The sequence below is a fragment of the Protopterus annectens genome, chromosome 12.part0 (genome assembly GCF_019279795.1).
Source record: "Protopterus annectens isolate FY-2018-M chromosome 12.part0, PAN1.0, whole genome shotgun sequence".
NCBI classification, from domain to species: Eukaryota; Metazoa; Chordata; order Ceratodontiformes; family Protopteridae; genus Protopterus; species Protopterus annectens.
The window spans coordinates 508467088-508495057 of NC_056746.1; the positions used below are offsets into that span (position 1 = coordinate 508467088).

At 42.8% G+C, this 27970-nt stretch overlaps 1 protein-coding gene across 1 annotated transcript in view; it reads right to left on the reverse strand.

Moving 5' to 3' along the window:
• The window catches only part of LOC122816679 (cytochrome b-c1 complex subunit 2, mitochondrial), a 475154-nt gene that overhangs the window by 84505 nt on the left and 362679 nt on the right, over window positions 1-27970 (reverse strand). The window contains exon 15 of the mRNA XM_044089644.1: window positions 3397-3550. Coding sequence (XP_043945579.1) covers window positions 3397-3550 — 154 coding nt within the window. The remainder of the gene's footprint in view (window positions 1-3396; window positions 3551-27970) is intronic.

Consider the following 27970-nt stretch of genomic DNA (forward strand, 5'->3'; position numbering starts at 1 on the left):
GGAAATGCCTACTCAACCTGGTGGATTTCTTTCAGAAGGTCACCAAAGCAATGAACGAGGGCAAAATTGTTCATAATGCCTGCTTTGACCTGGCCAAGGCATTTGACACAGTACCCCACTCAGGCACTGTTGACGTACTTAAGAGGTTAGCTGCAAACCCTTATGTCACCTGGTGGATATCCAGCTGGCTCACAGACAAGACCTGGGAAGTTAGAACTGGGGAGTCCACCTCTACCAAAGAGGCCAGTCACAAGTGGAGTCTCTCAGGGATCAGTCCTGAAACTGCTCCTTTTTGGCATTTACTTCTCTGAAGGTCAATGTCAATGGCCTCTAGTTGACTAAATTTGCAAATGACTGAAAATTAGGAGCCGTCAATGAATCGCCTACTAACATGAATGTTCTCCAGGAAGGGCTGACACAGACAAACAACTGGTGTCAGAACCACAGACCAAAACTAAATGCCAAGAAATACATAGTAGTATCCCTTTTGGAAGTCATCCACACCTGGTAACTATCATACTGACAACGCACCCCTAAGAGTTGACAGTAGTCAAGGGCTTGGGAACACAGACAGTAAACTAAGCTTTGACCATCATGCATCTGTACTAGTGATGAAATCATTCTGTGTTGTGCAACTTATAAACAAAGGTATGGCATCTAGCTCAAAGGAAGTCAATGTTCTACTTTACTCTGCATTCATCTGAGCTATCATGGAATACAATGCCCCTCTGGTACATCACCAACCAGACATATTCAACAAATGAACATTCACAGAGGTTCCTCACTAAAACAATACAGGGCATAAATAACATGTCCTATGCAGACCACCTTAAGGCCCTATCCCTGTATTCAGTCTCCTACAGGCTGTTGAAAGGAGATCCATGCCTGGCATACAAGGCATTGTCAGAACCTACTCTGACAGTCCTCCTGCATATCTGCAAAACAAACAGCACCAGAATTACCCATTCTAATGACTTAAACCTTGCCTGTGATATAAACAGGACATGCCGGAGAGACAGGTATGTATTCCAGAGACTACCCCTTATCGAACAGGCTCCCCATCCACTTGAAGCGGAGTTCCTCCCTAGCCCAATTCAAGTGTAACTTGGAAAAATGAATGGGGAACAAGAAATTAATTCCTGATTTGGCAGCTATGTCTCTAATAGACACTGGCAGCTAGTAAAAGGTTCATTCCCAGGATCCTGCTTGTACAGGTTTCACCTCCCAAGCCCCTGCTTATACTTATCTAGATTATATCTAGAGTACCAGAACTTGTCAGAGATTTAGGATGCATAGCTAGGCTTAAAAAGGCCCTTGTGGTCATTAGCCTAGTAAACACCTGTGAACCTATAAATAAATAAAATAATACATTTTCCAGTAAAGAGAGCTTGGAGTGGTCTTCTAACGTGCCATTCATGAGTGACGAAGGAAATCTGGTGAGAGAAGGGAAAAGCAAAGCACTATGGAGGAAAGGGTGGGGTTACAACTTCGGAAAATATCTGGAGATGAGCTGACGTGAACCTGCAGTATATGCCCCAAGGGTTGAAAAGGATGGGCAACAGCATATTAAATCATTGCATCTACAGCCCTGGCTGAAGTGTTTGTGTTGGTGAGGGGAAAGTCCCCACATCTTTCACGCAGGAAGCTTCATATTGTGCACATCCCATACTTACTATAACTTCCTTGGAAGTCATAAAACCTCACAATAAGTTATAAACGTTCATAAAAACACCTCAATGAAATGATAAAAGATAAGAATGCAAACTTTCCTTCTTCAGTCATTATTCAACTGCACTCATACTGCAGACTGTATAATGTGATTTGAAATGTTGACTCCCTATATAAAGAATGAGTCAAATATACATTACAAATGAATGTATTACTTTACTGTTACTAAAACACAGACATATAGAACTCAACCAGGAGGCAAACATGACACTAAAAAATATATAATCAATATTGAATTTTTGCTGAACCCATTACATAGACAAAGGATAAAAATCTTTCTACAATAACATAATACTGTCTGCCACACCTGATAAAGGCTGTAACTACCAAATAACCTGTGAGTTAGAAAATCAGACGCCTGCTGCCATAAGTTCAAAGCATCCATATACACTGGCGACACCCAAAATGTCAGGGGCAGGGAGCTGCCTAAAATGCAGGAAAGATGATGAGGTTCTACCTGCTGCACACCTCTCATGAGGGAGGGATGCGGGAGTGCCGATGACCTTCTGTGAATACCAGAAACCCTTGTCAACACAATATAAAAAAGTGAGTGGACAGTGGCTCCTGGAAATGCTGCATGTCTGTGCAAGTACTCAGCCTCTACTAAGCTCAATGCACACTGTCCATGTCAGTGCTCAGAGCAAAACATAATAGTGTTTTAATGATTAGATCCTTTCCCCAAGTATTAATATTTACTTGTATTTTTTAACTGGAGAACATCCCTGCTCCACATGGACTTTTTTCAGACTCAGCCCAGGAGCTTGTTTTCGTTCAGTGACTTCCTCAGAGTCGCAAATTAGGCAAATGAAGAAAGCCCAACTAAGACATCATGATCTAAAAAACAGCTGTATGATATCCTGCACTCTGCTGTTTCTGCAATATTTGTGACTATGACTTGGCAGCACATCATCTCATGCCCAGTTCAATTATTTTATTTAGTGTAAGAATACAAATATTACACAAAAGCATCTTGCGAGGGGAAACTTAGGATACAAAGGAGAATCCCTGTTGGCTGCCACAGCCACACAATACCATAGCAAGAGGCCCAGGAGCTCCTCTTCACATATCCACCATGTTGGAACAACTGTCCAACAACAAACAAAAGGAAAGGTAGGAGGAGAGAAGGTCAGCAGTACCATTCCATGAAATATCCAGCTCAATTAAAGCAAATGAGAATGAGTATATGGAGAGATAAAGTGGCTCGGGAAATGGTCAATGAAAGTCCAGGCCCCCCTAAAATAAATAATGTGCAAGGTGCAACAGTGATGTGTAATCTGTTTACCACTCTTTAGGTATAAATGATCAGATCACTTCCACTAACTGCTGCTAGTTTGTACAGAAAAGTACCAAATCTTGTATATCAATAGCAATTTTTAACAGTTTTCCTAACTTCTTTGTCTAAAACACAACAAAGCTGTTCCTCCACACAGAGTTGCATTACAACCACCACGCTGGTCTGCAATTCAAAACTATACGCCAAGACGGTCATTTCTATACATCTGTGGAAAGCCTAGCTTCAAAGAATTCTGTAAATTAAATGTGGGGTCGTATACAAAGCAAAATCACTCAACTTCAACTTTGGGATTTAGATAGACGAGTTGCTTTGTGCATGCAAAAAATGCCACTACAAACACTATCCTACAGTATCTTGATTTCCCTTTTACTTACATTTATTACTTCAGTAGCAGACACAGCATCAACAGCTTGAGCTGCATCAGACGGTGGTATGTATGCACCTGTTGCCAGTACCTGAGAACCAATCTCATTCAGCAGCTCATCTGAAGACTCCAGTGACATTAAGAACCTGGCTTTCAACTGAGTTCTAGAAGAAAAAACAAACAACTCAAAAACAGAACCACCTTTATTGTCTCTGTAATTTTTAATTACTACTTTTTTAAAACACCTTTACTGAATTATCACTTGTGACACAGGTATATTTACATTTTTACATTTATACAAAAGTAATCGAACTGTATTAAATTTACATTAACAAACATTATACTTCACATACATTGCTATACATCACATGACCTAGGCAACATTACTTAACTTATTCAATTCTTGCTCCTTTTTTTAAACAAGAAATATCTTTATTAAGCCATCACTTATGACATAAGCAATAATACTTGGGTTGCCACCCCTCTGTTTTTTTCCCCGAACTATCCAGAAATCAAATTGATTCTCCAGTAGTCCTGAAAACACTGTACAAACTCCGGTATTCTGTTTCAAAAAAGGAAACAGACTATTGGCGTTTTTAAATTGGCTGCTTTACTATGCTTTTTTTTTTTTTTTTTTTACAGAAAAGCATAGTAAGTCAGTGGAAAGCAGGCATTAGGAACAGAAAAAGAGGGCTTCCCCACCAGGTGATGTCACAGTGATGTCACAAAATGGGTGGCATGTGGTTGGGAGAAAGGGATGGGCGGGGTTACTGGTGATGCAAGGGGCGTGGCCTTACTCCGGTTTTAGCCACAACGAAAGGTGGCAACCCTAAATCATACATTTATAAAAATGAAAACGAACCACACTGACACAATCCTAGTTGCAAGCATTTTACACCACAAACCATACTGACACACTCCGTTACAAACATACATCACTTATAATCCACCCAGGCATTTTTAGTCAAACATTACATAGCTCATTTAAGTCCTGTCTTCTTTTAAACCTCATTCCTCCCCTGTATGCATTGTTCACACAATTTCCATTTTTTCCCCAAGTAGTTGGCTCCAACCGTTTTCTAAAGATCTCAATTCCAGTTGTTTTATCTCTGTTACTATAATCACTACTTCTAATATAGTTAGTTTAGATTTTGATTTCCATTTTCTAGTAACCTTTCTTTGGCAGCCACCATAATTAGACACAGGAAGGCCTTAGTATGTGTAGGCAATTCCAATTCTATATCATAGCCCAGAAAAATAATTTCCCTCGTCACACCAATCCACCCACCCAGCATCTCTTTAAAGTCCGCCAACCCACCTCACACCCAGAAAATATGTTCCAAAGTACCTCTTTCTTCCCCATCACACCTCCAGTCTTCATAAGCCATTCCTGCTACACTTCAGCACCTTTCTCTCCTGTCTGGGCTTTGCCAGCCTCCTTCAAATGATTGCTAGCAGATCTGCATCTGTAGAAGGTAAACCAGGTGTCCCTCAAACATCTGGCAGAGACTAATGACAGACTTGCAGTTTTAGGTGTCCACACTGCACAATAAGTGAAACAAACATCATAAATACACAAATGTTGATACTAAATCACACAACATATACAGCAACAGACAGACAGGATACAGTCTAGCAGCTGTAAATGAAAGTGTCTATAACCATGTACATACAATTCAACTGACAATATACCACTAACAACAATGTATCCCGGAATGCCAGGCATATAGAAGAAAATAACTCCTTATGCAGGTAGGCTGGAACCACTTTCTATGAACAGTCCCAATATCTACAGACAAACTGTACAAAAATATGGTTCATCGGATGATACTAGGCTATTTTCCCAGAGACCCTTATAAGCCTAGCCAAGAATTTCACCCATGTTCCCTCAAAGTCAGCAGGGATCCAGGTGGAATTCCCAGGGGTGTATTTCTGGTTTCCCATTCAGGTGTCCAGGCTCCTTTTAAAGAGGGCTAGAGAAGTACTCTGCTTGACATGGAGAGGGAGTCTATCCACAGACTGGGGAGTCTTTGGGACACAAATCTAGCCCTCCAACAAGTTCTATTAATGTGACAGACCAGGTTAAATCCTTGCGTGTGGGTTGCGCAGGTGGAGTTTTGTCTTACAGATATGCAGCAACTCAATCAAGGCTGGGTCTGAAATGGCCTTGTTTGCCAGACACAGGTCACCTCTGAGCAGTCTGTATGAGACTGAGTAGAGGGACAAGGCTTTTAGACTATCTGAATAGGATAGGTGTTTGAGATCCTGGATTTGCCTTGTCAGGAACCTCTGTGGTCTCTCCAACTGCTGTGTGTGCTTGGCAAGGTACATGCAGAAGGGGCCATTGTACTCGGTAATGAGTCTGATAAGGGAGGAGTACAGGGATGTTATGACCTCTTTGTTCCTGGATGAGGCTTCTCGGCAAGAAAGACTGATGTAATGGTGTTGGCTGCTGAATTTTATACCACTGACGACCTGACGCCAGTCCTGGAGCGACAGCAACCGACACAGAAATACTAAGCCACTGGTATTCGGGCCGTCTGAGGGCTACCCTGGCAGGGATAACCCAAATGCGATGACTGCAACAGTGAACCATGAAGAACATCGGAGGCAACGTGGTGGTCAAAAGTCAGGTTGCTATCAACCTGGGTGCCCAAGTCACACCTTCTGTTTAATGTAGCTTCTACAAAATGCATGAATTCTGAACATGTACTGCAGACTACCACAGAAAAAACAAAATATTTACAGTACATATATAATTAATATATTACTTAATTTAAGAGTACAAAAACAAATGAGATGAGGTACAGACTGGGAAAAGCTATCCTATTCAATGCTCTGAAATGGATAAGGAACACACACTACTTTGCTGCAGGGGTGACCTTCAGTTTCAATTAAGTCCCTAGATTCCAAATCAGTTACTCTTGGGGCAAGATGCTGCACTCAAAATGTTGCTCACAGCATAACCCGTTTTGGATTCTGGAGGAGTCACACTCCCAAACATGCTTAAAAGGGGATTATCACAAGGTACTAAATTTCTCTGTAGGGAAATTCAATAATCACTTACACACAAAGGAAGCATCTTCAAACCCACAGGCCATACCATGAGATTCCACTACGGAGAATAGCCTCTCCCTGTTTGCCACAGCCACACTAAAGATAGATAAATATGCTGTTAAGTAGATAATGCAAATGGAGATGTGCAATTCTGATACATATTTATGTTGCAGTCTACTGAAAAAAGCCAGTCAAATCTGGTGTACAGACCTAATGACCCTCTTTCAAAATTGAACACTCCAACTCTCCTCGTCCCAGCAGTGACTGGTTCCATCAGGTCCCTCCCATATTACTGCAGTGATTAAGGCACCCTCCACAGACTGGTAGCCAAGAAGAGGTGACTTAATCCCATATATCCAGCTGTGTGCACAACTACAATCCTCTATTGCCACCACAAGCCTACTACTCTCCCACACTGCCAGCAATCTGTCTCCAATGTTCCTTTCACTACTATCGAAATGAATTCAATAATCAGTGGCCATTTAACATACAGCAAGTTACTACAGGACCAGAAAGCAACATATAGGGTATACATCTTCAAATGCTAATGAGTTACAGGAAGCTGCATGTCATGTGGCACATGTCTTTAGGCAAACCACCTTGGATATAAATCTCATGAAGGACAGCTGATATACACAGTTCATGTTTTATTTACTCAGTATTTAGATACTGCATAGTGTTCAAAGAAAAAAAAATATTTGCCATAGCTGGAGAAACATATGCAGAAATGAAGAAATAATTGTTTACGGGCTTACATGCTTGAAAATCTATTGGTATAATTCCCTAGATTAAAAATCTTCACTTGTGGCCCCTGAAATTCTACCCCTGCAAGGAAACTTGACAGAAAACAGCAAGCTTTGGATCTAGAAATTCGCTGTCTGGTATGAGTGACTTAGCAGAGAAGTACTGTGAGCCGCATTCTTGCATGCCACTGGGGAAGAAGCTGCACCTAACTCTCATCTCTTTTTGAAGAGGAGACCGATAAAACTGCAGCAACGAAAAATTCAGAAATTATTGCAAAGCCCAGAAAGAACTTTCCACATTCTTCGCTTCACAAGAGCAAAAGGTCCTACATTGATTGACTACAGCTGCTTATGTTACTAAGTTGAAGAAACAAGACAAATACTATGCATTTTTTGAGATGCATGATCTATTAATGAAACTGTACCTTCTATTAATAAACTAATAAAAAAAGCCAGGCTGTTGGAAAAAATTACCTTATCAAAGCTATGGATGCGTGAAAAATATATGAAACTCCTAGTACATATTTATAAGAATTTGCTAAAGAAACAGATTTATGTAACATATAATTTTTTATGGGCATATTTATGCCCTGCTAGAATGGGCCGGGCTGGAAGGGGAAACTGTTGGCACAGCTGTGTACTATATACCTGGCACCATGTATGGTGGTCATGCCACAGAAATAATCTTTGATAGTTAAAACATGTGAATTAAGGGAAGTAATCTCCTGTAAATCTATTGCATGCAATTGTTCAATGCGTTTTTTTGATGCATTGTTGATTATTTATAGGCACAGACTGCAGAACGAAAAGAAAAGCAAAGCACTATGGAAGAAGTGGAGGGGTTACAGTTTTGGTGCTTGAAACTACACAGTTCATCATCAGATGAACACCTGAAAGAGCAACTACAAGTTTAAGTTAGCGTATAGAATCAACATTTAAAAATTAATTTTGAATTTCCTTTAGAAAAGTGGTGGTGCTTGTTTATCAATAGCACGTCTATGAAAAACAATGTCTTGTAAGGTTGCAGGTCTTTTGTTCTTCTTTTCCACCATGAAGGTGGGGAGGCAGGGTGTTTTTTTTCAGTTACACATAATATTCAGTGAATTGTAAATGCTATTAAGTTTCCCTGGAATTTGGAAAAAAAATTATATAGGACCGTTTCTAAATGGGAAGAAAAATGTGCAAGATAAAATGTTATTGCAAGTCAAATCAAAATGCAAAAATGAAAAAAGTATGAAGGAATACATGTCTGGAAGTCCACGGGTATAATTCCCTGTGGAACAGACTTAAAATGCAACCTCTGAAAATCTACCTCTGCAAGGAAACTTGGCAGAAAATGGCAAGCTTTGAATCTAGAAATTCAATTTGCTCCACTGTATGAGTAGATTAAGATTCTTGTGATTCACAGTACTTCTCTGCTAATCCACTCATACCAAGCAGCAATACACTAAAGGATGGGAAACAAAACTGGAGAGGACAAAAAGATTGTTTGGGCAATTAAAATTCAAGCATCATGAGACTTCCAGTATGGCATGGACCAAATAAGAGAGCTTCCTTAGTGCTCCATAAAACCGAGTTTTAAAAGTAATGGACAAATGAAAGTTACATACTTATAACACTAAATCAGCGCTGTGTCCTTCAGTCTGGCTCAACAGGTAAGTTATCAGATCCAACATTAGTATCTTTCAAGCTCTCTGATCAAGGGTTGAGGCTTCATCCCCTACCCATAACTTTCTCCTGCTCCTTCAATACCTTAGATCAAGTTTGCCCATTCACAACTTCAACATCCCCATAAAAGTCACTAAATGGAAACAGGAGAAACTAGGACAATACCAGAAACAGCTCCAAGCTGTATGTATACAAGACAAGTCCCTGGCCATGTCCAGTATGGTCAACAGAGACCTATAAAGTGACTGTTTATGTGGGACAGAGGGAGGGAAATTTGAGCCAGACAGACAGCACAGATCTAGTGCTATGCTAAGTACATAACTTTCATATCCAATGTTGTCTTTTCTGTTCAACTCAACAGATGGGACAGACTCCCCAGCTAGCAACACTCTAAAGTGGTTTCAAGGAAGGATATTCCAAAGAGTGGAGCTGAAAGACTCCAGATCTAGACTGCATGTCCAGCTTGAATGAGAAACAAAGGTGTGAAAAGTTGACAATGTAGCCACAGCAGACATCTAAAGGCACTCTGCAAAGGAGGCTGTAGGAGCTACAACTGCTCTGGTTGAATGAGCACTTGGTTTGTGAGGGTGAGAGAAACCTCTCTTTATATACGAAAGCAATACAAATCAGAAAGCCACCTGGACAATGTGACTTTTTGAAACACTATCTCCCAATATGGCTTTGGAAAAGGAAATAAAGTTTTTCTACCTGCATCATTCCAAATGATTTAGAAGAAAAGAATCTCAACTGGTGAACATTCAGAAAATAAAACGTGCATTATCCTTTATTAAAACATTTGGAAAGAAAACTGGCAAGTTAATGGACTGATTAATGGCAGCTTTCCAGGCCACTTTTGAAAGAAAATTTGGATTGCTGCAAACACACACAAGATGCCTACAACTCAGAAATTCTCCTTGCTGATGTAATGGTTACCAGGAAAATGGACTTCCAGGACATAAATTTTATTTCTGCTGAAGCTACTGGTTCAAAACTTGGTCTAGTTAAGGTTTAAAAACAATAAAATAATGTCCCAAGGAGCAATGGATCCCTCAAAGAGGGTCCGAGAAGTAATGTTCCTCACAAAATGGCTTTGGACAATTTCAAGGAAGCAACAGCGTTTATAACTATTAGATAAGGCTGGCTGCTGTAACTTAATGGTAGAAAAAAAATAGCACCTTTCTGAAACCATCCTGCCAAAAAAATCCAGAATAGATTGTAAAGGTGCTGAGCAAGGATCCAACCCCTTTGATGAATCCCAGATAGCACATCTCGTCCATTTATTTCTAATTTCTTTTTGGCTTTTGTGAGGAGGATAAAACATGGATTAATGAAGTGCAAAGACTGCCTTCCTTCACCATCAATGGAACTGAGGAACAATGCGGCTAATTTCAGTGTTTTTAAGTCCCAGTGAGGCTCAATGGTGGGGTGAGACAGTAGATCAGGAAGTGGGCCGAGCACCTAGGGAGACTGCCTCACATGAGGCCAAAGGAACGGAAACCAAACCTGATGAGGTCAGAAGAGGGCAATGGGAGTATGTTGCCTTGCACTGAATGGCTGTCTGAAGGAACTTTGTTATTGGGGTGGGGGGGGTGGCGGAGTATAGTAGACCTGGGGTCCAAGTGTGACTCAGCATCCCTCAGGGACTGATCCTCTTGGGGATCGAAGCAAAGTAGCTACTGCACTTGGTGTTCAGGTGGAATGTGAAGAGGTGGCAGCAAGTCTGGCCCCAATGACTGAAAATCATGGCTGCCACTGAATGACTGAGGGGCCACAAATGAGAAAGGAGAATGAATCTGCACAGTTTGTTCCCTAAAACAAACTCCCGGGATGTGTGTTACCATTAGAAAGTGTTGGGAACATATTGTCGATTGCCACACCCTCATGGCTTCTTGACCACAGTGGGTATGAATGGATTTTGACCTTGCTTGTCAATGTACCAGACGACAGCCAAATTGTCTGTTTGGATAGAAATAACACCCTTGCGAAGGGAGTTCTGCAAGGCCTGCATCACTATGAGGACTGCTCTTAGTTCCAAGACACTTATGTGAAGCCTGGGCTCTGAAGTTGTTCAAATGCCTTGAACAGTCTTCCCTTTGAAATGACCCCCTCCACCCCAGAGGGGAGGAGTCAGTGGTCACAGTGTTTTTTGCGGGTTGAAAAATGAACAGTCTACTCCATGTGACTTGTGTTGAAGTCAGTAAATGTGACATCTGCATACTGGTGTGAGATGAACTGGGAAACTGCATGGATTGGTGCAACACTGACCACTGGACAGAGACAGTCCACCACAGTACCATCAAAATCTGGCCCTATGGTACTGCAGTACTTTCATAAAATCTGGCCATGGAAAGTACAGTTGTGTACACTTACCATAAATGTAGATGTTTGAGTGTATTCACTGCTGCAGTCATCACATTTGGGTTATCTGCTTGCAGTAGCCCTCAGTTGGCCTGATTATCAAAGTCTTGGGTCCTGTGTCAGTTGCTGTCATCTTCCGTGACCTCAGGTAGTCAGGGGTATAAAGCATGCAGCCGACGCCATTACATCAGTTTTTCTTGCCCCAGATGATGTCAGGTGCCCCCCTAATGGGACGCAATTTTTTATATATATATATATATATATATATATATATATATATATATATATATATATACACACACACACACACACACACACACACACACACACACACACACACACACACACACACAAGGTTATACCTCCAACAAAAAAGCAAATACACCAAAAAGCTTTTAAGCATAGTAAAGGAGAGTAGAGGTACAGCCAAAAGAAGTCAGGGGGCTGGAGGGAGGGTAACCAGGACTGCAACAGTAAATACACTAACATCGACATTTATGGTAAGTGTACACAACTGAACTATGTTCTTCGTGTTTCACTTTTGCAGTCATCACATTTGGGTAGATTTCCCAAAGCTAAGGATGGGAGGAAGAATTCACATAGCATTAGGATCAGCTATAAGGCCTTGCAGGACTGCAGTGGCAAAGCCCGCTCTGGATTTAGAAAAAATTGGTAAATGGTAATGCTTGGTGAAAGTATGTACAGAACTCCATGTAGCAGCTTCTAGGATGTCTCTGGTAGGGACACCAGAGAAAGGCTGTAGAGGTAGATGCAGCCCTGGTTGAATGGGGTCTAATCCCCTGTGGGATAGGATTTCCATGGTGCTTATAGCAGAAATGAATATAATGGCCTATCCATTTAGAAATGGTTTGCTTTGAAATAGCCTTCCCCTCTGCCCCTGCAGCAAATGCCACCAGCAGTTGTTCAGATTTCCTTTGAGGTCTAGTCCTGTCCAAGTGAAATCTAAGTTGTCCGTGCACATCTAAGGAGTGCAGTATCCATTCCCCTTTGATCTGTGGATTAAAAAAGAATAGTAAAATGAGAAAAAAGGCTTCCACCACAACGAAAAGTTCACGGAGAAGTTCTGTTAAAATGTAGGCTTTAATAAAACGAAGAAATAAAAAGCACAAATTGTGCTGTTCAAGTTGCAGGTCAAACAGGATAAGCGCTTTCAGTTAAAAAAATCTTCTTCAGATCCTAGTGTGTAGACCCGACTTACTGCTGTTAAATAAAGATCCTTAATTGCTCAACCAATCACATACAGCAATCAGATGCACGCCTTCCTTAAGCCTCCATTTCATTTCTTAATTAGGCTTCTCTCTTTCAAAATAGGTTTAATAGGAACTACTCTGTTGAGCCCTGGAAATAATTTAGCTCTGAGGTTCATGATCCATTTGCTTTCTTCCTTTTCAGTTTTGTTGACAATGTCTCCTCCTCGGAGGTTAGTAGTCACATTTGAGATAACCATAAAGCTAAATGAATGCCCTGGATTTCCAGACACATGTCCATATAGGGCATTGGTTACCACTTTATTCTTGATGTCTAACAGGTGGCGAAGTATCCGCTCCTTAAACTTTCTATTGGTCTTTCCTACATAATAGACTTGGCACAAATTACAAGTGCCAATGTATATAACATTCTTGGTGTTACAGTTAGCAAAACCAGAGAACTTATAGCATTTGTTTGTTACCGGATGAACAAAACTGTTGGAACATTTAATGTGGCTGCAAGCTTTGCAAAAGCCACATTTCCAAGTTCCTAATCCATTTCCTCCTTCTGTACTCTGCTAGTTAGGTATTCCATCATAGTTGCACAATAAATCCTTTAAGTTCTTCTTGTTTTTATAACCAAACTTAGGTGTTTCCCCTACTATTCTCTTAATTTTACTGTCAGCAGTTAAGACTGGCCAAAATTTCTTGATGGTTTCACGGACATCAAAGGAGTCAGTGCTGTAGGTCATGATTTATCGGAGACTGTTGCTGTTTCCACCTTTCTTCACATCACTCTGATCTGAAGAAGGTTTTTTTAACTGAAAGCGCTTATCCTGTTTGACCTGCAACTTGAACAGCACAATTTGTGCTTTTTATTTCTTCGTTTTATTAAATCCTACATTTTAACAGAACTTCTCAGTGAACTTTTCGTTGTGGTGGAAGCCTTTTTTTTCATTTTACTATTTTTGCCTGTTAAGGCTTCCTCTGGAGGTGGTTTTTGGTTTGGTTGTTTGTGGATTAAAAAAGAAGGTTGGCAAATGAATGTACTGATTAAGAGCCACACTGGATACCACCTTGGGCATGAAAAAGGGATTGGTCCTGAGGGACACCCAGTCTGCATGAAAGATGATAAAAGGCTCCACTGCCATACGGGCCTGTAATTCAGATATCCTTCTTGCTGAAGTGATAAAAAGAAGGCTGTTTTCCAAGAAAGGAATTTTAACTCTGCACTTGCAGCTGGCTCAAAAGGAGGAAGAGTGACTTTTTCCAAAACAAAGTTAAGGTCCCAGGCTGGAGTTGGGGCTCTCCTGGGTGGTCTTAAGTTTTTGGCCCCTCTGAGGAACTGCTTGAGCAGTGGATGAGAGAAGAGGGGTGGTTCAGTGTTGTAATGAGCTGAAATGGCTGAGGTGTGAATTTTGATGAAGAAAAACGAAAGGCCCTTGTGAAGCATCTCAGTTAAGTATTGAAGAATCTGAGGTATATTGGGCGCTGCTGTGCCCATCCCTTAAGTTTGGTTCCAGGCACAGAATCTTTTCCATTTTTCAGCATAAGATTTTCTAGTACTAGGCCTCCTTGCCTCCAAAATGACATCCACCACTTGTTTATTGAGGGATGGTAATGGAGAGATTAGATAATTAGCCAGGCTGCCAGGTTCAGGGTTTGAAGCAGAGGGTGCAGAATCTGGCTCTCCTGCTGTGACAGCAGGGTAGGGGTCTGAGGCAGGTGACATGGAGCCAGCAGTGACAAACTGCGAAAAAGGGGGTACCAGTGTTGGCGTGGCCAGTCTGGTGCAATCAGTATCATCCTTGGTTTGTCCCGTAGTAGTACTTTGGAGAGGAGAGGCAGAGGAGGAAAGGCATAAACTGATGGATTTTTCCAGCTGAAGGGCAGAGCATTCACTTTCCAAGCTTGTTTGTGGGGAGTCCTTGTGCAGAATATGTCCAATTGATAGATCTGGGGGGAGGCAAACAGGTCTACATCTGGGCTCCCCCATTTGTTTATCAACATGTTGAGTGTCTTTGGTTCCAGTTTCCACTCGTGTGGGTCCATGAGATTTCTGCTTAGTTTGTCTGCCAGTGTACTTAGTTTTCCTGGCAGGAATTGAGCCTGTAGATGCACTTGGTAGCTCAAGGCTGTGTTCCACAGAGCCATGGCTAATCTGCAGAGGGGGTAAGAATGGGCACCCTACTGCTTTTTTATGTACCACAAAATGGTGGCATTGTCCGTCTTTACCATTAATTGTCCTGGAAGAATGTGGTCCTTGAAGGCTGTCAGAGCATTCTGTACAGCTAACATTTCTTTTTGATTGATATGCAGGTGCATTTGACTTGGGTTCCATTTGCCCTGAAGGCACTTCCCTGCCAGGTGAGCCTCCCCATGCATAGTCTGATGTGTCTGTTAGGATTTGGGCAGCAGGGGGTAGAGTGAATGGTAGTCCCTTGTTTTGGTGGCAGGCCTCTGCCACCAAAGGAACTCTAACCATAGGCAAGGTATGATAGGAATCATTGCTTCTAGATCCTGAGAATGTTGACACCATAGGCTTTTTAGATACCATTTTCCTCATATGCAGTCTTGCATATGGAATTCGTAGAATGCAGGAGGCCATGAACCCCAAGGCTTGCAGTATTTGCCTTGCAGATAGCAGGGTTTTTGTGGCCATTAGTTTGAAGTAAGTTGTCAAATTAATGTTTCTCTGGCATGAGGAAAGCCATCTGGGAAGTTGTGTTCAAGCTTGCTCCCAAGAATATAATTTGTTGACAGGGTACCAGATGTGATTTATTTTCGTTTATGGTGTACCCCAGACAAGTTAGCACCTTTTGTACAAATGCCAGATGATTCAAAAGTATGTCCTGGCTTTCTGCCTGAATTAGACAATCGTCCAGGTATGGGTATATTTGGATATTTCTTTGCCTGCAAAATGCAATGACTGGAGCTAGGCACTTTGTGAATACCCTGGGTGCAGTAAATAAGCCAAAGGGCAGTGCAGAGAAATGATAGTTTTGTACCTACCATATTGGGGTAGTCCGCCGTCCAGTCGGCCCCTGAATACCAAAGATGACGACGCCGTCAGGGCGATTAGACAGTCTTTTCTTGCCCCAGATGTCAGAAGAAACTAAAAATTCCAAACATATCTGCACCAAAAATATGTTCTTCATTCATCATTGCTGCTTTCCTATCTATTGGGTAGATTCCCAAAGCAGGTAAGGGAGGCTGGCAAATCATAAGGAAGCAGGAACTGACAGCATGCCTAGCAGAATAGCTGTGGCTAAACCATACATAGACTTCCAGTAGAGAGGAAGGTGATAATACTTATAGAAAGTATGCACTGAACTCCAAGTAGCTGCCTCCAAAATATCCTTAGTGGCCACCCCTTAGAAATGCTGTAGAAGTGGCAGTAGCCCTAGTGGAATGAGGCCTAATTCCAGCTGGAATCTGCCATGATGGGAATAACAAAATGCAATGCAAACCCAATCCACCTAGAAATAGTTTGCTTTGACACAGGCTTGCCCTAACCCAAAACAAAGAAACAAACAACTGCTGAGACTGCCTAAAATCCTTAGTCCTGCTCAAATAATAACGCAATTGCCTGTGTACATCTAAAGTGTGCAAAATCTTTTCCCTTTATTTTGGGGATCTGCATAAAAAGTAGGCAAATGAATAGTTTGGTTTAAAGCCACACTAGAAACCACCTTAGGCATAAAGGAAGGATTAGTGCGTAGATACCCTATCCTGAAAAATTAAAACCATAAGGGCCTGCAACTCAGAAACCCTTCTTGCAGAAGTAATGGCCAACAAAAAGCAGTCTTCCATGACAAGTATTTCAATTCAGCAGTAGCAGGCTCAAAAGGTTGTAGAGTAAGTTTCTCCAACACAAAATTGAGATCCCAAGCAGGAGTAGGAGCTCTGGGGTCTTATATTCTTTGCCCTCTAAGAAATTGCTTGAACAAAGGATGCGAAACAATGGTGGGTCACAATCATAGTGAGCTGAAATTGCTGCATGAATCTTAATGGAAGAGAAAGACAAACCTTTGTCCAATAATTCAGTAAGATATTGAAGAGCCAAATTAGGCTCAGAAATCTCCAAATTGTTTGCTGCACTCCAAAATAAAAATCTCTTCCATTTTTCTCCTTTCCTTGTACTAGAGGTCTTCTGGCTTCCATAATCACATTTAAAACTTGTTGAGGAAGTTGAGACCTGCTGTCTTTCAAAACAGAATATGCCAGGCTGTTAGATGAAGAGATTGAAGCTTGACATTGAGCAGGTGACCGTCCTCTGAGACAACAGGTGTGGAATCAAGGGTAAAGGCCATGGAGGCTTCCTTACCAGACTCCTCAGTAATGGGTACCAGTGCTGCCGAGGCCAATCTGGAGCTATTAAAATCATCCTTGGCTTGTCTTGTCTGACCTTTAGAAGCACCTTTGGGAGAAGAGGCAGAGGTGGAAAAGCATACACATGAAGATTTTTCCAACTGAAAGAAAGAGCATCCACTTTCCAAGCTGTGTGATGAAACCTCTTTGTGCAAAACTTTGGCAGCTGGTGGTTTAGTGGAGAAGCGAACAGATCTATGAGTTCCCCATGACACTGTCAATTTTTGAAATACATGAAGATCCAGTTTCCACTCGTGGGGATCCATGATTTGTCTGCTTAACACATCTGCTAAGGAGTTCTGTGCTCCCGGCAGAAACCTTGCCTGAAGAGTTAGTTGCAAGCTGAGCGCAGTCTCCCATAAAATCATTGCTTGCCTGCACAATGGGTAAGAATGTGTTTGTTTGTTGATGTACCACATGACAGTTGTGTTGTCTGTTAGAATCAACACCTGCCCTGGAAGAAGTAACTCCTTGAAAGCCATTAATGCAAACTGGACTGCTAACATCTCTTTCATGTTGATATGTAGATGCTGTAGTCTGGCAGGCCACTTGTCTTGTATCCACTTTCCATTTAGATGAGCTCCCCAAGCAATGTCTGAGGCATCTGTCGTTAGAATCTGACCTGGCCGGGTCACAGAGAGTCCCTTGTTTAGGTGACATTCCTGAGCCCACCACAAAAATTCCTTTTGAATGCAAGGTATTATTTGAATGACAGTGTCCAAAATCCTGGCAGTGCTGTGTCCATACATTTTTGAGATACCATTGCAGCTTCCTCATATGCAGTTTGGCATTGGAAAGCACCAGAATACAAGATGCCATGAACCCTAAGGCTTGAAGGACTGTCCTTGCAGTCAGCCCCGACTGAAGAGATAGTTGATGGAAGTAACTGGAAAGATTCTTTTGTTTGTCCGGGGTTAAAAAGGCCATCTGGGCTGCTGTATTCAGTCTCACACCCAGAAAGCACATGTCTTGAGAGGGTACTAGACTGGACTTTATTTCGTTCACAGAATACCCTAGGCATCTTAGCACTGCTATGACAAAATCCAAAAGGTGTAGAAGTTCTTCCTGTTCTTGAGCTAGAATCAGGCAGTCGCCCAAGTAAGGATAGATTTGAATTCCTTTAGCCTGAAGTAAGCTATCACTGGAGCCAGAACCTTTGTGAATACTCTGGGCACAGTGGATAAGCCAAAGGGCAATGCAGAGAACTGATAATGAGAATTTCCAGCTCGGATACTTCCTGCAACTTAGTCTTATAGGCACATGAAGGTAAGCTTCCTTGAGATCTAAAGTTACCATCCAGTGATCTTTGCCCAGCAGAGGTAAAAGCTGTTGTAACGTCAACATTTTGAACTTGGGAATGTCCAGATAAGTGTTGAGGATAGATAAATCCAAAATTGGTCTCCACGTGTTCCCCTTCTTCGGTACTAGGAACAGGCGAGAATAAAATCCTAGGCCCCTTTCTGGCACAGGAACTGGCTGAATGGCCCCTATGTGGAGCAACAGAGAAATTTGCTTGTGAGCCTCTTGTCTTTGTAGAGGAGGAATGTCTGGCATGCCTTTGAAAGGAGGCAAGGTATGGAAATAAAACCTGTAACCGTGGTGAATGATATCCAGAACCCATCTGTCTTGGGTAATTAAATCCCAATTTTCTTTGAAAAGAGACAGCCTTCCTCCCAAAGGTGCTGCCAGGCGAGAATGTACTGGCAGCTGAAAAGGCAGGTCATTGGGTCTGCTTACGAAAGGACTGACCCCTGCCCTCACCAGAAGTCTGAGCAGGGGAACTCCTGTCCTAGGCCTAAAAGAACCTTGAGCTCTGCCCCTACCACGCCTAGACCTACCCCTAGACTGGGAATCATAAGCAGGATAAGTCCATCCCTTAGTAGGCCAATTTCTACTAAACTTGGAGGCTGCACCTGCAAAAATCCTTAACAGTTTGCATAGACTTAGCCTTGTCCTCCATTTTCTTTAAGACTGCTTCCACAGGCGAACCAAACAACACATCAGACTGCAAAGGAGCATCCAAAATCCTTGTTTTAACATGCTCAGCTAAATTCTGATCTCTCAACCAGGCATGCCTACGAAGAACAGAACCAGTGGCAGCCAGAGGCCTGCACAGCATCAAAACCACATTGCAAGGAATGTTTACCCACTTGTTCAGACACATGAACTAAATCCTGCAACTCTTTACACTCAATACCTTCTGCCAGAGCATCCACCTTAGATTTCAATTGTGAAAGGAGATAATTCTGATATTTTAACATGTGAAACTGACAATTCAACGCCTCATGGCTAAAGTGGAAGAAGTATACACTTTCTTTCCCCATCTATCCAAAGCCCTTGCCTCTTTATCAGGAGGAACAGGATTTTTAACAACAGAGGCCTTCACCTTTAGGCCCCTGAGAGACAGTTGTCTGCCCTAGGACTCTCAAAAAGATACTTATGAGCTTCAGGCACCCTATAGTACCTATCCGGTTTAACTGGGGCAGGAGGCAAAGAATCAGGATTGAGGGAAGCCTCTGCAAAACATCTTCCACCACATTCAGAACAGGAGGTATAGCTAAAGGCCTATGCCAAACAAGAATTCCCTAAGCCTCTTCCTGGAATCAGAGAAATCTTGACCTTCCCATTTAAAATGCTCCCTCATGGAATGCAGAGTCTCTGAAAATGAAAAATCCTCAGGAGGAGAAGCTGAAGGAGTAGAATCATCCACATCAGAATCAGAATAAGGAGGATACTCCTGCAAGTCTTCAGTCAAGACTCAGAAGCCTCCGAACATTGCTCAAAACACTCAAACTCAGGTTCCACCCTAGGCCTCTTATCAGGAGGGGCATAGAACCTCTAATCATAGTAATCAAATCCTCTGCCATTTTAAGCATATGTTTCTTAGGCAAAGACCCTGAAGCACTAGGAGAAACCCCACTGAAGCTAAACTTGGCCTGCCTCTCAAAGAAGCCTTGGAAACAGAAGGGAGGCTCTAACCACCTTAGGAAGAGAGGGAAGAACAGCCACCTGAGAAGCCCCTCAGCCTGGCCTACTTCCTGATACATCCTGTAACAGTAAAGTCTCTCCTGAGACTCCAAAGAAACACCTGGCAAAACCTCCCCACTGAGCCTTCTAAAGATCCGACGCCTGGGACTGTCGGTTCTTCCACTCTAGGCTTTGCTGCTTTGTCCTTGCGCTTTTGGTCAAGCGGCCGGAGCCTCGCATTTTATAATTACAACGCAAACTAACCTGGCACAGTCTAACCTTCTCTTAATAGTGCGCTTGTTAAATCTAGCACAAGAGCGGCATCCAACAACGGGCCCTAAACAAGGTATACACAAAGTATGGTAATCCCTATGAGGTATCTGTTTCCCACAAGAAATACAGTTATTCACTTTTTCTGACGTCCGGTTAAATACTGAGGCAAGAAAAACCAAAATATTAACTTTGATTCGGTCTGAAACTCTGACTTCAGAAACTTTCAGAACGCCAACCTGCACTCGCAAAATTGCTTCTGCATCGGACCATAAAGACTGAGGATATTGCCCTGACCGACGTCAGCCATATACTTTGGTATTCGGGCCGACTGGACAGCGGACTACCCCAATAGTTAGGACTGCAGCAATGTGGAATGAAGAACATCTGAAAGTGTATGTAGCCCGCTTTGAAGTGTAGGTATTTTCTGCAAGATTCCCTGATGGGGATGTGCAGGTAGACATCCTTTAAATCCAGTGTTGCCAACCAGGCAGCTTTGTCTAGCATAGGAAGTAACTGGTGAAGAGTTAGCATCTTGAATTTTGGAATCACCAAAAAGGTGTTTAAGATAGAAAGGTCCAGGATAGGACGTCATGAGTTATCTTTTCTGGGTACCAGGAAAAGTCTCTAGTAGAAACCTTGTCCCTTTTCCTGCTCTGGTACAGTTGGAATAGCCTTTATGCTTAGAGAGAGTACTTGCTTTTGAGCCTCTGCCCACTGACTTGGGGGTAGATCTGGCCAACTGTTTGGGGTTGGTAACTTGTGGAAGTGAAATCTGTATCCTTGGGAAACTATATTTAAAACCAATTTGCCCTGGGTAGAGAGTTCCCAGTTTTTTGCCTGCAGAGCAATCTTTCCCCCTAAAGCAGCAGTCAATCGAGAAGTGACTGGAAGATTTAAAGTTAAGCCATTGAGACAGTTTATCATAGGGGGGAGTCTTACTATTCCCTGATTTGGAAGTGGTAGCCCCCCACTGCTTAGTCCTGTGCATACCCTGGTATTGAAGCCTGGGTGTTCTGCTGGTTCTGGGTTTGGACTGAAGGCCTGGAAGAAGCAGGAAAAGAGCAATTCTTAGAGGGTCAATACCTACTAAATCTTGGAGGCTGTACTTGTAAGAAATCTTAAACAGTTTGCATAGATTTAGCTTTTTCCTCCATCTTTTTAAGAACTTCTTCTGCTTTGTGACCAAACAGGAGGTCCTGATTTAAGGGAGCATCCAGCAATTTAGCTTTAACATGATCTGGCAAAGATTGCTCCTTAAGCCAAGCATGCCTTCTAAGTACAGACCCAGTGACAGCAGCCCTGCAAGATGTCTCTAGTGAATCAAAACCACACTGCAAAGTATGCTTTCCAACCTGTTCAGCAGAATGCATTAAATCCTGTAAATCGTTATTTTCAGCACAGTCAGGAATCAACATCATTTTCTGTTTAAGCAATCCAATAATATGCTGCTGATACTTTAACATATGAAACTGGCAGTTTAAGGCCCTAATGGCCAAAGTTGCAGAAGTGTATACTTTCTTACCCCATCTATCCAGCGCCCTGGAGTCTCTATTGGAGGGGGTAGGATTTTTGGCAGTAGAAGCCTTAATGCCCTTGGATCCCTGTGAAATGGTCTCCGGATCTGCAGTAGGGTTTTTTAAAAAGGAACTTGTGAGAGTCAGAAACCCTGTAATATTGATCAGGTTTTCTGGGAGCAGGAAGTAGAGAGTTAGGGGCCAAGCTAGATTCCGAAAAGGCATCAACTATGTCTAGTACAGGGGGGATAGCTAAAGGCCTGTGTTGGTGCAGGAGTAAGAAATCCCTAAGCCTCTTTTTAGAATCAGAGTAATCCTAGCTTTCCCAGCGAAAGTGCTCCCTAAGAGTATGCAAGGTTTCACCAAAAGAGAAATCCTATGGGGGGGAAGCAGAGGGAATAGAGTCCTCTGCATCAGAATCCTCATAGGTAGATGAGGGTAAATCCTGTCATCAGAAGAAACAGAAATTTCAGAATCCTGGTCAGAAGTATCATAAGCAAATTCAGTCCTAGGTCTCTTAGAGGGGGAAGGGTGGCTTCCCCTGATTAAAGTAATAAGGTCTTCAGCCATTCTTATTTGTTTTTTCAGGCATAGAGGCCTGACCATGCGGTCTGGGGGTCTGTTTTCTAGGCATGGTTCGAGTTTTAGGCCTTGAAGAAGAAGATGGCGTCTGTTTAATATGCAAGTCAGTAGGCCTGAATACACCCTCAGAAGCCAGTGCCTGCACAGCGGCTCCGGACCCATCCAAGGTAGAGACATCCGCAGGTTCCACAGCTGAAGCATCTCACGGCATACCGGACTCCGAATGGGTTTCAGTAGAGGCCTGCGAATCTGAAGTAGCTGGTATCAGGGGCTGCGAAAGCACCTGAGTACCGGTGAACTGGCAACTGGCTTAGGAGAAGTGTCGGCAGCTTTGGACCTAGGCGGCCTGTCTTTATCTTTGCGTTTTTCGGAACGTCGGTAGTCAGATGGTTTACCGAAGACATATCTGGATAATTGAAGAGTACCAAAATATTTAGAAGCATAAATATAATGCCAAATAGTTTGTTGCTTAAATAAGGCACAAAACCGACAGCAAGGTACGCAGTGGTCAGGGCCTAGGCAAGGAATACAGTATAAATGAAAATCTTTGTGAGGTATTTGTTTTCCACAAGAAATACAATTACTGACTTTTAGTGACATCAGTTTAGAGCAAAAAAAAGTTTCCCCAGCGGGGTACTTAGCTTTAGTTGAAGACTTTGGTTCTGAAACTCAAAAAAGAAAATTTCAGGAGTCGGCCAACCGGCACTTGCAAACCGCTTCTGCTTCGGGCACCGCACGGCAAGAAAGACTGACGTAATGGCGTCAGCTGTATGCTTTATACCCCTGACTACCTGACATCATGGAAGATGAGACAGCAACTGATGCAGTACCCAAGACTTTGACAATCGGGCCGACTGAGGGCTACTGCAAGCAGATAACCCAAATATGATGACTGCAACAGTGAAACACGAAGAACATCCAGTGTGATAGAAGCAGCCATTGACCCCAGTAGTTGGAGAAGTCTTGCTGAGGAATTCATGACAGAGGACAGCTGAAGCTTGGTGACACAGGGAGAGTACTCTCAAGCCCAGAAATTTGGCAATTTGACATGTCATATCCAGGTGACACCCCATGAATTCTATGTTCTAAGTCACTGTCAGGTGTTTTTTCTTTAGGTTGACAGTGATCTTAGAGAACTGAAACAAGAAGTCCCTAGACTGAATAAATATATCCTTGGTGGGTGAGGTGAGGAGCCAGTCATCTAGATAGGGGAACACCAGCTACCCTTGCAGCCTTGGGTACGCTGCCAACGCTACCATGCACCTGGAGCACCCTGTAGGCTGTGGTGAGACCAAAGGGCAGTGCTCTGAATTGGAAATGATTGGTCCCCAACTGAAAGCACAGAAACCTCCTGGACTGCCTCACTATCTTGACATAACACCAAAAACAAAATACAAACTTTGAAAGAACAGAATGAAATCAGGCAAGACAAAAGTCCCAAAACTATTTATTGATTGCTTTCGTTAGTGTAATCAGACTTCTTCAAAATAAATGAATGATATCAAATCTGGTCAAACAGCGTTTTTATTTTATATTTGATTCACTTTTCTTACATGTATTTTGGATAACTGTGTGGCATCTGAAGTGTGGGTTTAATACAAGTTTTTAGTGGGGAAGTCTCAAGTGTTTTAAGTGCTTACATATCACATGACACAGTTATTTGGCTGTGATAGGTCAGTCTGTTTACTATTTATAGTCAGTTCTGTCACCAGAAAAGCCCTGGTCAAAGCTCTGCATGGAACAATAACCTTTTTCCCCCACACTTTTGGTCCCTGGAAAAATTCCACTTTAGTGTGTGGAAAAACGGCTGCCCACAGCAGAGAGAGCTTTGCCCACCTACTTGCTTCTTGTGAGCATTTCCCTGACATTTTATCTGAAAGTGTGAAACCATCAAAGGGAGCATTGAAAAAGGATGTCTTGAAGCTCTCTGCAAAGTCACAAAAATGCATGCAGGCAAATACCAGTGCTAGTGCCTGCCACTCTCGACATGCCATCAGCTGCACAGGAAGCAGGTACAGGGACACATTAGACACTGAATGGTAGTTAGTTGCGTTTCCATAGTCTTCTGCTTTTTCAGCAGGCAGACTACCAAAGAGTGACTTGAACAGCTCCTTGGTCAACTCCCTCTGGAAACAAGTAATATGAGCTAGGCAATTCAGTGCATGTAGAACAAACATCGCTGAAGTACATGTCCACTTTCCAAATCTGTCCAGCACCCTGGACTCCCTGTTAGGGGGTCGGACACAAGTGCTGTCTTCAAAGAAGTCCTTTTTAGTGGTTTCCACAACCAGTACAGCATCTATGACAGGACCCTTGCTCAAATATGGCCTACTCCTAGGTGATACCTGTATTATGTCAGATTTTCTTGGGTTTAGCTCCACCACACTGGGTTTCTTCCAAGCCTGCTGACAGACCTCATCAACAGGTGAGACCACCCAGGAAGTAGAAAGGCCAGCCCTGAAAGCCTCAAGGAATACAGAACCCTCCAGGGAGTGGGCTTCAGTGGGACTAACTCATTCGCAGTTTTATCAATTCAAGGATGTCTCTGAATGAGACTTCTAAAGTGGATCTTGGGGACTCCTCCCCTTCCTCAAAGTAATCTTCTGTGTGCGACTCCTAAGGTGAATCCAAAGATTTCCTTTTGCAAGTCTGTTTCCTACTCCCTTCTATGCCAGGAGGCTCCACAGATGGCACAAAAGCAAAGGGAAACTTGCCAGGTGAGATCCTTTGAGATTTACTGATGCTGGCTGTCCCAGACTAACAGGATGCCCAGAAGGAGGCGCTGCAGAATCTTTAGAGGATGGGGACAGTGGAGAGTGCTTGAAAGAAACATCCTCTCTTGACCAGGAGAGTACCATTTCAAAAGCCTTGAAAACCAGTCAAATCCAGAGCCAAGGAACAATCCTTAGGATCTGATGATTTCAACAAAAGGAACCTCCCGGGCTGAGACTGGACTTGGTTCTGAAGCGGATATCGGAGCCAAGCTATCTAAGGCTGAAGCACCCAAAGACAGGAATGGTTCCAATAACCCAAGTCTATCCTGAACCCTGGACTTTGGCCCCAACCTTCTGATTCAGAGATCCTTCAAGATCCGTTGCCAGAGAAGAATGGGTAGGGGGAACAATCTGTGTTCTAAGCAAACCATGCTTTCTGCTCTTACAAAGTCATCACTATGGTTATCACTTGGCACCATGGACACTGAATCTGATGGGATATATATATAGATATATATATATATATATATATATATATATATATATATATATATATATATATATATATATATATATATGAGACCAGAAAAGGAACTTGCACATCATTCTGTCGACAGCTGCTTTGGCTAGACTTCTCGACAACTGATAGGACCTGAAAGAGGCCACAGAGGGTGACCTGGAAGACCGGTGAACTGATCTTTCCTGAAGAATGAGATAGTTGAATCAAGGACAGGTTGGCTCTGGAGAAAATATGCATAGAGGAGAAGGCCAGTGGATCTGAAATTTTCTGGAGAATCAATGGATCCTACTGTCTGCGTTTTTGAAGCCAGGCTGGAAGAACTCAATGGATCCAGGGATCTCTTTCAAACCCTTTTTCTGCTGTCAACTTTTTTGTTTTTCTTTTTCCTTTTCTTTACTTCTCACACTTCTCCCTCTCTCTAGATCTTTTTTGTCTTATTCCTTACCTTCTTGGCTGAAGGAGAGTCAGATGTTGATACACAGTTGGTCAATTCTCTTGCTGGGGCAGGGATAAGACCCTTGAGGACTAATTTGTTCCTGCAGTCTTTAAGAGCTCTAGTTCCAAAAGTGTCACAGGACTTGTACTCTGTGTCCAGGTGATCTATGTTAACAATAAACACAGCATATGGGGGTCCTGGGGAGGGATCTTGTGCCTACATGCGGTGCACTTTTTTTAAAACCAGAAACCTTGTCACTCACAGTCGAACACACTCAACACTAACAGAAGAGAGACAGATGAAACAATGGAAAGAGAAAGAGATGCTTGTTTTTGTACTAAAGTTATTCTCTCAACTTGTGGGTATCTTCACAGGATCATAGCAAATACTAGGCTAATGGCTCTGGAGCCCTTACAAGCCTAGCCAAAAGTTTATCCCCCAAAAAAGAAACCTCAATCCCCACCTGTCACCCCTGTCAATGAGGGACACAGGTGGAATCCCTGGGACAAATCTGTGGTTGCCCATCCACTCATCAAGGTTGCGCTTGAAGAGGGTCAGCGATATACTTTGTTTGATGTGTATGAGGAGTCTATTCCAAAGACAGGGCAGCCTCTGGGAGACTAACTTGTCTCTCCAGCAGGTTTTGTTAATGTCACATTAGATATAAGCCTTTCGATTGGGTACTACGCGAGGAGTTAGATTTGCGGATATGGAGCATCTGTAGTAGAGCAGGGTCTGAGATTGCCTTGTAGGCAAGACACAGATCACCTCGGAGCAATCTGTATGACACAGAGTAGAGTGACAGTGATCTGAGCCTGTCCACATAGGGCAGGTGTTTGAGGTCATGGATTCTCTTTGTGAGGTATTTCTGTGGCTTTTCCAGTTGGTGCAGGTGTTTGGAGAGGTACATAACAAACAGGGCATTGTTCTCAATTATTGACCTAATGAGGGAGGAGTACAGAGAGGTAATAACCTTTTTTCTGGATACAATTCCTTTACTTATGAAATGAACCAAGTAAAAGGCTTTTCTGACCACTGCTGCTACATGATGGTCAAATGTGAGACTGTTGTCAACTTATGTACTCAGGTCTCTCATCACAGGTTGTGTGCTTAGGGGGTTGCCGCTAATGTGGTAATCAGTAGGGGCCATGTTTTTGCCAAATGGCATGATAATACTTTTTTTGCATTTAAACTTAAGGCCATGACTTCCACACTAGTCATTTGTTACTGTGAGACCCTCAAAGTATGTTAACATCATTTGGGGAGTCAATGACAGCATCCAATGTGCAGTCATCTGCAAACTTGGTCAGCCACAGGCCTTTTGTCTTTGCCTGGACCTCTGAGAAGTAGATGCCAAACAATAGGGGTCCCTGGGGGGCACCACTAGTGACAGGTCTGCCATCGGAGGTAGTGGCACCCAGTTTGACCTTGTGGGTCCCATCAGTGAGCCAGCTGGCCACCCACCTGATGAGATAAGGATTTACGCCAAGTTCTGTTAGCTTTTCGATGATGCCCGAATGAGGGAGTCAAAGGCTTTGGCCAAGTCAAGCTAAGTTGTATGTACGGACTTTCCCTCATCCAGTGCCTTGGTGACCATCTCAAAAAAGTCAACCAGGTTCAACAGGCAAGATCTGCCCTAGACGAATCTGTACTGGGTGGGGTCAAGTGCTTGGAGATTGCCTATGTACTTGTTTATGAGGTCCATAATAATACGCTCCATGGCCTTGCAGATCAGATTTGTCAAGCTAACGGGGGTGATAGTTTCCAGGGTCAGTAGTGGCACCACCTTTATGCAAAGGGATGACAATGGCAGTTTTCCACTCTGCTGGAATGAAGCCTGTACTTAGGCTATAGTTGAATAGGGTGCTCAATGGCGAAGCTAGTGCTTGCTGGAGATGTTGCAGAATACAGCCTGGGATACTAACAGGTCCCATGGAAGCTGCGTTCTTTGCCTTGGATAGGCCCTTTAATACTTGCGCTATGGAGATGTGAGGTGCGGGGCAAGTATTGGGGATGTCGAATGGGTCTTTGGGGAGCAGGGGGGTGAAGTTTGCGCTGAACCTGTCTGCTAGTAGGTTGGCTAAGTCAACAGGATCACTGAAAGTGGTGGGCTTTGCCATGGAGGTGTCTGACGTAACCGAAAAAGGCTTTGTGGTTAGCCTTTGTTTCAGAG